The sequence below is a fragment of the Vanessa tameamea genome, chromosome 4 (assembly GCF_037043105.1).
Source record: "Vanessa tameamea isolate UH-Manoa-2023 chromosome 4, ilVanTame1 primary haplotype, whole genome shotgun sequence".
Classification (NCBI taxonomy): Eukaryota; Metazoa; Arthropoda; class Insecta; order Lepidoptera; family Nymphalidae; genus Vanessa; species Vanessa tameamea.
In genome coordinates, this window is record NC_087312.1 from 10965790 (window position 1) to 10977911 (window position 12122).

The 12122-nt window shown below is 33.2% G+C and overlaps 1 protein-coding gene across 2 annotated transcripts; it reads right to left on the reverse strand.

The window, feature by feature from the left end:
* Nucleotides 1–1520: 1520 nt before the first annotated feature.
* On the reverse strand, nt 1521–12095 carry LOC113394091 (suppressor of hairless protein). Of its 2 annotated transcripts, none has more exons than XM_026631294.2 (4): nt 10618–12095; nt 9902–10146; nt 4458–4683; nt 1521–3521 (listed from the first exon to the last, which is right to left on the reverse strand). In XM_026631294.2, the coding sequence occupies exons 1-4, from the start codon at nt 11467–11469 to the stop codon at nt 3342–3344; spliced, it is 1503 nt and encodes a 500-aa protein (XP_026487079.1). In that variant the 5' UTR covers nt 11470–12095; the 3' UTR covers nt 1521–3341. The 2 variants fall into 2 exon arrangements, with proteins under 2 accessions (XP_026487079.1, XP_026487085.1); XM_026631300.2 differs by having other exon boundaries at nt 1521–3506; nt 10618–12086.
* Nucleotides 12096–12122: the final 27 nt, after the last annotated feature.

Sequence of the window (12122 nt, forward strand, 5' to 3'; positions counted from 1 at the left end):
TTAGTATATATATTTTTTAATCTTCTTAAGTTTTTCTTGTTCATTTAATTTAAAAAAAAAAAATTTTTGTATGTTCGTAATAAGAAATGAAACGTGTTATTGTAACATTCATGTTATATTATTATTTTACCTTTATATTATTTGCTACCAGCCGTCCGTCCCGACTTCACACTGTTAAAACTCATAAAAATCCTTAATATTCTATCCAATAAGCGAAAGAATTTACATTATACATTAGATTTTTTTTAAATTAAATTTCATTTTGCTAAATTTCAAATCAATCGGACTTATAATTTCGAAAATTCCATAATGAATGATTCAGTGGTATTTCGCTTATGTGTATAGATTTTATGATGCAAGATGAGACGGCTTAACAACACTTATGTTAAAATCTATATCTTTAGGGCGTAGTGCACAAAGCGTGCCTAAAAATAGATACATACGTATATACATTTATATATATATACTACATGACAACTATCCTCCTTCTATGTGCTCGAGTAACAGAAAAGTATTTGTTTATTTAAATTAACAGGATTCCCATAAAATTTGCTGAAATAATTATAACCACATTGATAAGCGTTATCGAAGCCAAGGATAACATTAATAATTTATTATGATATCTTAAATTAATTATTCATACATTCTTGAATATATAATTTTTTTAATTATTCGAAAATAGATTTTTGGACATAAACGTGGAATAAATCTTTGGTATAATATAAATGAAGCTAATCAATTTAAAAAATATATAAATAAATCGATACGATCTGACCTTTACGAAAATGTAAAGTGAAAATTAATTAACCTTTAAAAATGTAACATTAATACGTTGTATATATTATTATGATTCGGATTTCTTTATGAATCTCCGCAAACAATAGTGTGTGACGATAAACTTGTGATGATTATCTGAGGTCAGGCCCAGCGGTGCGGAACTGAATAGGGGAAGTGTACGACGGCGTCACAGGCCACGTTATCGTAGCTCTTATTGCACACAATATAAGGGCTAAATTAAACTTACCTCGTGCTAACTTTGCTGCCGAGCGTTCATGTGAAGATGTTCTGAAGACGTTCCCACAGCTCTGATTCCTCGATCGACTCTGATTCATAATCAGCTAATTACACTTGACTCTTGTTAATTCGAATTAATATGACTTTTAAGACATTTAAGCAACCTTGTGGGAAATACTTTTTATGTCTTTGTAATTGTATTGAGAGACGAACAAAGTTAAATGCGTTTATATTTCATTTTTAATTTTGCATTGTTTTTATAGAACCTTTATAGAGAATATTCAAAAAAATAAATATTACATTTCAAATAATATTATAACTCATTTTATCTGTCAATTAATCACAATAATATGACTTAAATGTCACAATAATATGACTAAAAATCCAAATTAAAGATGACATTAATTTTAAACAGATTCATAGAAATTATAGTTGTATAATTTACTTAAATTTTAATTGGATCGATTATAATTTAAATTTGAGGTTGAAGCAATAAAAGATATGTGTTATTTAAATTCAGTTTTACTAAAATATTCACGTTTTAAAATCAATTACTCTTTCATAATATCACATTATTGTAATTACATGATTTTAAAACAAGAAATTCTTAAACATGATTCTTTACACGAAGACATACCAAACGTAAAATGTTAATATTGCACGAATAGTTCTCCAACTGAGATATCGCTTACTCCATATAAATTGACGGCGTAATTCTTAATCGCGTCTAAAACTAATTCCTTGTAATACTGTCACTACCGATTTCATAAAACAATTTCCTTTATTTTTTCTTTATTTTTATTTTTTTTTTTTATATAAAAATATCATATTCTTTTGTACTTATTACACTTTCCATGTGGAATGTTCGAAATCACACTTTTTAATATACACATCAAATTTCACCAAACAAATTGTACAAAGGATTCGCAATAAAATAAATATAATTTCAAACGTTCTGTTTTACTAAAATTATAAGATGTGCTACGTCTAGCTACTTATCTACTTTGTTCATTAGGATTGCCTGTAATAGTAATGTACATACATACAGTGACAGTGGATGAACAATCGTCTTCCGTCGTCAGTGAGGTGATTAGGTAGAAACGAATAAATTCTTTGAAAGTTTACAAACTCGATTAAAATAAATCTTTGATAATTTTTACGTATTTTACATAATCTATAATCTATTATCGTATTTATTGAATAGCTCCCAAATATTGTAGTTGCCTTTTGAATAATCCAACGTTCAAACGAATCACCGATCTATTCAAATATGACTTAAAGTCCAATTTCCAAAACACATAAATCTACGGATACTTAATAGCAATATAATAAACACAATGACTCGTCATGGATTTTACAGCTATTTGGCCCCGAAGAAATAAATTCAAGAGCAGAGAGATCTCTTATTAATATATTTTTTCAAAATGGCGCAAATACGACGCCTGCTTAGGAACCACCCTATGCCTGTAATTAATTTATGACATTTCAATAGAAATAAACATTTATAATAAGACTCTGGTCATAGTGAAACAATTGCTTTTGAATAAAGACATTCGGTCGTGGCCACATAAAATTATACAATTAAATTAAAAAATAGTGACATATTTCACAAAGCATATTATAAAAATTGCTACCGTAACCTAATAGCATTTTGGTGTTATAATCTCGGCATACATATTCAATATCTACTTAATTATTTTAGGCACACGTTGTATTTTACAAAATCTTAATCAAAATCAAACAAGCGGTTCGTTTATAAATATTTCGATGACGATTGTAACATGTTCGAGCGACCTGCTTATTTCACTTAAAAAACGATCTTATTGTATAAGACTAATTAATAAAATTTTCTTTTAAATGAGAAAGGGTACGTATTATGACTAATATTGCTTCCCATGTACAAATAGAAGTCAAAATAGACTGTCAGTGATCTAAATACATCGTCGTGTGTCAATCGAATGTCATTAGATGACTCGCTATGTTTCTGCGAAGTCAAACAGAGCGGTCGTCGAGGAACATGCTACTGTACAGGCACTATCGAAACTTATAAGCATCGCTATACCACTATTCTCAATTCGTTTCAATTCGCCGAAGTCCACGTCTTTGGTCTTTAAATGAGAAAAATCCTACCAACAATGTATTATCAGCTCATTAACTCGATTATTAATAATTTGTCGTTAATCCGATGACAAAATAAATTCCAAACGTTCGTGTTTCATAGTGATTCCTTTCGAGCGTATTAAAATATGAATAGTCGAGTTAATGTCGGCTGCAGAGTCGATGGATCGTGTACGCGCGTCGGCGGCGGAGTGACGGGTGGCGTTCGGCTACTGCAGCGCGTCGGGCAGGCGGTGCGCGTCGTGCCAGGCGTCGGGCCGCATGACGTCATCGACGGGCGGGCACGTGGGCCGCGGCCCGGGCTCCGGCGTGTACGTGAACGTCAGCCCCGTCGCGTAGATGATGCCGTCGTTCCTCACCAGTGACACGGGCACCTGGAATGAAGTATTCTGAATAATTTCATTATCATGTTCTCAGGAAATAAGGCAGTCTAGTTCAATAAAAAAAAAATACATATAAAAAATATGAGGTTTGCGTATTATATATATATATACATATCTTTATAATACAATCGTATTCCACTAAACTACTTACTTGCACTTTTATTTAACTTCTAAAGTTCGGACATTTCAAGCGCAATTTTTTCGCATAATGAATATCATATAGCTTACTCCCGTGGAGCACAAAAGTCAAATAAACAACATTTGACATCGAATAGACGCGATATCATTGGTCGAGAGCTTGAATAATCTTTGATATTTATTATGGATTTGCAAAAAAATGCCGTTTAGAAGGTCGACGAAGCTGTTATCAGAGATTTGGAAGTAAAAGTTAAGTGGATATAAGTAGTTAAGTAGTACAGTTGTATTAAAAATAAAGATATATTAGACAAGAACTACTTGTAGTGCATACTATATCAGTTCTATTAGCAAATTGCATGGAATACGTAAATCTAGGGTTTGTTTATTTTTATTCTTTGTTCGATAGGAATAGACAATATATTTTATTTGTCTCTATGTCTAAAATTTTAATGTTAATAGTCTAAAAAGGGATTGTAAGACTAAAAATCCAACAGCCTGGTTGGTGTTTACAGATTTAAACCGGTGACCCGAGCTAATAAAAATCATTGTTTTGTAGAAGAAGAAATTCTAAGTAATCGTATGTAGATTGAAAGTTGTGTGCGTTTACAGTCGCGTGCCTCGGAAATCACGAAAAGCCGTTGGTCCTTCGTCTGTACTTGGCTTATGAGAAACAAACAGACTTGTGCTCTATAATATATACTGAGCATTAACTATTTTTTCTCGAACTCGGTTAACCGAACATCACTGAACCATATATCATCTTTAAACCATCATCACGTCAGATTAATATAAAAATTGCCTCACCTGTGTCGGCTGTCGAACCCAGAGCCACTGTCCCCTAAACTGCGAGATGTCCGGCACGACACACAGCATGGACTCAGCGCAACGATACATGGTCTCCGCCTCCACGTCTCCGAACCAGACTTGCAATGATGGTGTGAAATTATCTCCAGCTAACTCTAACATCGCAACGTCACCTCCACCGTTAAGGTTCAGCGAGTGGACCAACGGAACTGGTGTTACGGGTGACCTGGTGGAATAAAATATATTTATATTTGTTAAGTTTATATTTAAAAATATTTACAAAAAAAGTTTTATATGAAATTATTATAATGTTTTTTATCGCCCAATTGTATTGTTTTATATTATACCTTGTGATAGATATAACAATAACAGGCAAAAGGGACAACAAATGACGCTTCGATAGCCGAACGCTAAATGGACCGTCTAGCAATGTTGAAATCACAGATTCGATCCCGACCCTCAGACGATCGTTCCCATTGCTAACATTAGTTTTACGCGTAACCGCTAAATAAGTATAGTACCTTATTCGAAAAATTAAAAATATACGTAAGTTAGCTCCCAACTTTACGTTAATAATAATTTTGTTTGATTTAAATTGTCGTCCAATCAAACATGATTTTTTTTTAATAAGAGCTTACGCCATAGAACCTTCAAAACTCTTAATTAATAAACCGATGTCAAATACTTCGTATATGAATGCCATGCCAATCATACAAGACGAATCGATTCTAATTAAATATTCATATTCTATCGATGTAGACGATTCAACTCGTACTTTACTTATATCGAACTAGTAATTAACGGTGTTTTAAATAATTAATCTGTAATGGAATAGCAACCATCTAATCGACCATGGAATGATATTGATTCGTAACAGCAACTTATTGGCAAAAATTAAGTAATCGAAAATACAACGACTGATGCCGTTTGTATCACACTATATGTATTTACGAAAAATATTAAATTAAATTACCACTTTTTTAAATGAAATATTAAAATTCTAAACTAACAAAAATAGTGCAAACCAAATGAATGTTGATATTAAACCAATAACGACAAAACGAATACTATAAAATGAATATATAAATGTCCCAAGCATTTACAATCTGACGCACGGTTACAGGCCTATTACTCTGAGGAGAATGTTAAGATCTTATTCCAACATGCTGCTAGAGCGCCAATTCTAATAAATTATCATATATCGCAATCGTATCGAAACGTTTTATTCGCCGTTCGACTGTTTTCCAATTCTACTAACATAACGATCCCGTTGCGGTTGGGTCGAAGTTGGTACGGAATATAATCGAGATCGATCATGATCAATAATAATCATGATGAATAACAATCGATTGAATACACAAGAATATGATTCTCATTGGAATCACACTAGTATTTAGATATTTGTTACTTATTTAAATCTTATTAGAATATCGATGCCACTTATGCTAACTCGACGGTTGGTAATAAATTATAAACACAAAGGGTAGCTATTATAATATAGGTATATTTTCGTAACAGCTCACACGGAGCTCTCATTATATACCCAGCCTGAGTTATACTTGTTATCGTCCTGTGTACTTTTACGACAGATGTGACCAAATATATACATAAAACTATGAAAATTGAATTTGTAGACCACAACAGAAATTATCTAATATATAGATTTTAGTAAAATAAAGATTTAATTATTTCTAATTAAAAATTTTAATTGCTTTTTATTTAAAACTATTAGTTCCTATAAAACAAATTACGGAATTTTAGGCATTATCATTTTTGCCAATAGCAAGCCGTATCTAAAATTTTAGAAAAAAAAAAAATTCTTTTAAAAAAAATCCGATGACAGAAAGCTTACAAGATACAAATAACTTATAACTAAAATAGAATTGTAATAGAAGTATATTGTTAAGACCCCCAGTTTAACACGTCGGGGCCTAGCATCCCGCCCCTTGTTCTCATCATTAGATATCATTACAGTCACTCAACAGTAACGCGATTGTGTGCTAGTTCAAATGTTTGTACTCCCTGCGGTGATTACCGTGTGTCAATTCATAGAATTTATGTCGTTTGAGAAAGTATTACATTATACTTGTACTACAGTATCATTGGTTGATAAACACGTAAACGAACATCGATATTTATTAATAAGTTAAAATGATGTTTCGATTTGAACTTAATGTTTCTTTTCTATATTAATAATATTTTTAATTTAGGGACGTTACAACGCTTTTTTTTAAGTCGTAGTTAACATACCAAAAACAAGTATTTTACATTTTTACTAATTTTCCGACGGCAATAGCATAAATTTAATGTCTTCTTTTGAATATTAATATTCAAAGGTCTCAATTTTACGTTTTGTGTCATTTTCTAAATATTATTACATCTTCAACAATACAAAACAATAAAATATTAATTACATTCATTCACTGGTGTTTTTTCTATCACATTGTTGACAAAAAGATATACCGTTAACTATACAAAACTATCAGCCTGCCAGCCTCGTTGGTCCAATAGCTAATTTGATAGCAGATCCAAAAGTACTTAAAGGCTATAATGTTTTCGAGTTTTGTTATGAACATCTGTGGAGATTAGTATTGCTACACGCATGTGCTTATGAAATTGCGTAAAGCACCTACTGTGCCTTATATCTTCGCAGGGCCGGATCTACCATATGGTTTTTTGGGCTTCAGCCCAGGGCCCCGTGTATTCAAGGGGGCCCCAGCTAAGTCAAGTCAAAGTTAAAAATAGACTATAATGCGAAATAATCCATAACTTTATTAAATTAAACAGATCGTATGGTTTGCAGCCCTGCGAGTCCTGCAATATAATTTAATTCAAGTCTATGTTCAGATAAATCTTAGGTGGCCCCTACGTAGTGTTAGCCCAGGGCCCCCTAAAATTACGGTCCGGCCCTGTATCTTCGGTCGCGTCGGACTGCCTATGCCATCCCAAAATAATAAAAGAGAAAAGCTGAGCTAAAAGAGCTGAGCATTCCCTGCACTATATCTACAGCGCTTGAGACAATCCTTGAGATTGGTCGCCGTAGGTGCAATTAAATTTAAGAATGTAAAGCCGTCGGTACTATCTCTAAACATGACGGATTGCAGTCTCACAGAATGAGCGTGAGAATATATTTTTGCGCATACGTCTGCATTATAACATCTCTTGCTTTTTTACTTTCCTCCTTATTCGCACCAGTTAGTATAATTGAAGCATCGAAGCGTTTGTAAACTTGGAATCTGACTTAAAAATTAACTCTTACACTTCGAACAACCATGGGCCCTAGTATGTTAAATGTTAATTTTTAATACTTAACCATATTAACACGGGCTCACTTTTTCGTTTCAGAGCCAAACAGTTAAAACAAAATATTTTTTTTATATATCCGGCACGATCAGAGATATGAGGCACATTACCAACGGTTTTATGCAAGCGCGTTAGAGTACCATCCATTCATCAGATTTTCTACCGCCAAATAATAAAACTTAGGATTGTTTTGTTCCAGATTGAACGAGGAGTGAGCCAGTGCTAGTCAGCCACAAGGGAAATAATATCTTAGCTCCCAAAGTTGGTAGTTCATTGGCGATATATGGAATAGTTAATATTTCTTAAAGCGCCAATGTCTATGGTCGGTGGTGACCTCTTACCATCAGATGGACGAATGATGCACCTCCGCCTTATATAATACAAATATAAGACAAATCAATGTAATGCTACCGGATGCAATGAAATAATAATGTTCGGAATATAGATTCTAAAAAAAAGAACCGTCAAGTAAATCTGTTCTAGTAGTACTCTCTTTTATTCATCATAGACAATTTAATTTACATAATCTGCGATAAAATTACGTTTATTTATGAAATAATTATGTATATGACACAGCCAATAATCTTAATAAACCATTCGATTAACAGCGTAGCCTTTTTACAAAGCGGCGCCGTTCAATCAGCGGTCGGAATGACATTCAGAAAATACATTTTCCGTTTATATTATAGGGAAATTTGCTCTTCAACATAACGACGTTTAGTAAGATGGCTAGGCGGTTTATTAAACAGGCTAATTAAACTAGTTGGCTACAACGTACATAATCTTGTACACAATAGTATTATGCGTTACATTTATTAATTGGTATCCCTCATGGACAATTTATTAAAGAATCGCATATATGTGTGTTGACTTTGCAAAGTGGAAAACTCATACATGCAAAGTATTGCTGTCAAACTGGTAGTGATTATTAGGACTACCCAGAAGGAACACGAAGGACCAGGAAGCCCGATGAACATAATTCCATTAGAATTATTAGATACTATTTACGTCCTTCGTATTTTACAAGTTTATTAGAATATGAATATATACAAGTATGAAACTTTTTTTATTGTAAAGACGTATAATATAAAATCGCTTCCGCCGTCTGTACGCTTAGATCTTTTCAACTACCCAACGAATTAAATGCGGTTTATGAATAAACGAAGTGATTGAAGGTTTGTATGAAAAATACATGCATATTATAGTAGAGAAACGCCGAGAATATCAACTTTCCTAGCCGAAAAAACAGATATTTTTCTTTTAAATCTTTATATATATATGTAGTTCTTCAATTTAAGAATTATATATATGTCTATACGTTTATACCCATGTGAAGTAGGGTCGGGTGGCTAGTACTGTATAATAAAACAATTAACAAAAAGCTGTTTCCCAATAACGTAAATGTACGATCACGGTAATACAAAACAAGTACTTTTGAGCATAAATAAATATTGGACTACATCATATACATTACTCCGATCTCACTGTAAGTAGTACAGTCGTAACGACGGTACCACAAACACCCACACCCAAGACAATATAGAAAACCAATGATCTTTTTCTACATCGATTCGGCCGGGAATCGAATCCGGGACCGAGGTCGTTAAAGAAGCATAGTCTGGACTGACGGGATTTTTTAAGTAGTTCATACTTTATTGGTGCGCAAGTTCGACACGCACATGGTCTGTTTTTTTATTTAATAAAATAATTTCTTGTGATTGAGTATTTGTATTAAGTCACAAACAATTAGTCATTATTTGTTTTTCACCTAATTTATTTAACTGAATTTTTATTACTTTACTTATTAAATTACTTGGAATGTTTCATAAAAATAAAATTTATTTAACATTTTACAAACTAGGAAAAAAAACGTTGAATTAAAAAAATATACAATGATGATAATCTTTGACTAGAGAAGTTAAATTCGTAAATTTTGTTCTATGCATATCTCTTGTACAAATATTATGTTGGTAGTGTAACATATTTCTATAATTTGGTGACTACAGATATATATAATAGTCTAGTGATATTGTTTATGCAATTGAAAATATCAACCTTACAGTGCAAAGATAAAAACCACATTTTTAGTCATATTATTTTTTGGAGATCATTACATCTAAAATAAATTACAAATAATTTACCTCACTGGACCCATTCCTTCGTAAAACTGGTATTCTGCCTTATCCGTGGATATAATTGTCCAACAGGCTCCGTCATTTATCATCTCTTTATTTGGCTCTTTTGGACATGGAGTAGCTTGGAACTGTATGATTCTCTCTTGAGAAAGACACAGATACATGCGTTCTGTATCCTTCATGTAGAAGGCACATTTATGTAGCTGTGACACAGGGTCATCTGCTTCTAGAAGAGCCATTTGTTTGTCAACCTGATGAGAAGTGAGTTATGTGAGCTCAGGTATACTTCATGTCAAAATATAAAGAAAATAATAGCATCCTTGGATTGATTATAAACATTTAAATTGAATTTAAACATTAAAAATGTTTATATAAAAGCTGTTTAAACAATCTCTTTATTTTTAAACATAACTATAAATATTGATAAATCTGCTTGTTACAAAATTTTATTATTTTTTGTTCTTTTTAGCTAAAAAATATTGGTTTAAATAACTAACAAAAAAAAATTAGGTGTGGTATTTTTTAAAATCATGTACAAGTTGATTTTCTTTCTTTAAAAATAAAATATACATAAAAGAAAATATTGCTTAATTTTATTTTCTCAGAATATTTACTAATTTTAAATCAGAAAATTGTTTTTCCAATTGTATAAGTGAATGCTGAAATAAATTCTTTTTAAATATAGTTCCATAATATACTTTGAAAAAGAACCTGTGAATTACCTTACGAATAATAAGCCTAGGTAAAGCCATCCCTGTCACCGAACATACAAGTTTCACAGTAGAACCATAGTGAACATATCCATCCCTCACTGCAAACTCCTCCGACTCACTTTCATTGTCATCGAGCAAATGAATCGTAAATGCCCCCCATTGGGTGGAGGATGCATGGAAATTTCCATTTTCAACATGCAAATACCTTGTTGATACAGTTTGTGATCTTAGTCTATTAAATAGAGCTACCTTGGTTCCACTAGCAATACACAGATCAGCATTTTTTAGTGATTGTTTCTTTTTCGATGGTTTTGATATTACTTTTATTCTTTTACTATTAAAAATACCGATATCGTGACCATTACCATAAAACATTTTAACGGATAGCATGAAATGTTTACGTTTGTCTGAGTCTGATATGTACAATGTCTTTGCAGCACAGTATTGCTTGCCATTATTTAGGTCCAGCTGTTGCATATCTTGGTCAGAGTTACCAATACCAATAAATGCACACAACTGAGATGCCTGCTCAGTCTCACCTTCCCGTAACATACGCTCACGCCGAAGCCGCCAGCCATCACCAAATAAATATATACATGGTGGAGGGCAGAAAAAACGCTTCTCATTTCCATATGATTTTTGAGCAACTTTTGCATGTAAAATGACTACGACCATATCAGAGCGGTCGCGAAGGTATCGTTCCATGGCTTCGCGTGTCAATCGACGCTCTTCAGGGCGGTAGGCGCCGGCGCCGGGGCCCGCGGCGGCGGCGTAGCGCGGGTACAGCGCGCCGTGTTGCGGCGGCGGCGACGGTGGACCCCCGCCCATACCACCCGCGCCCGCGCCGTACTGGTGAGGCATGCTCGCCACGGCGTACTCTCACCTTGATTTAAACATTATAATGTATAAACTGTGATAACATCTGCACATGGTGCCTCTTTTGAATCCTTATCTTTGTTGATAGAATATTACTTTAGAACCAAAAAACATCGTGTAAACAAAATCCTGAAGTTGTTAGCGTCTTTCTTGTCGAGACGAAGTTTGAGCCTGTTTATATACTTTGACACTTTTTCTATTTGTATATTTTAGGGCTTAACACACTTGAGTTTTTCCGTATTTGGATCGATCAATAGCAATACACTTGTATTATTCACATCACCATAAATAAATAATTACGATGGGAACTCTAACACACAGTCATTCAATAACACCTGTTCGTTGGTAGAATTTTCAGATAGTCCATATAATGTTTCTTGAATTGCGTTTTATTATTAAATATATATACAGCATTCTTGTCATCTAATAATTATTTAGGGTAAAACGAGTTTGATTTTACTTATGAAAAGTTTATTAAAACTTATGTTTATTCGAGTATAAATACGATACGACAACGCTAAAAATATGAACTGTCAAGGAGAGGAGAGCCATAGACACAGAGTGATGTGCAAGCGTGTTGTCGATTACACGCGCGCGAATAAAATCGAGTAACACGGTCGGCTTCGGCACGTCGAGTC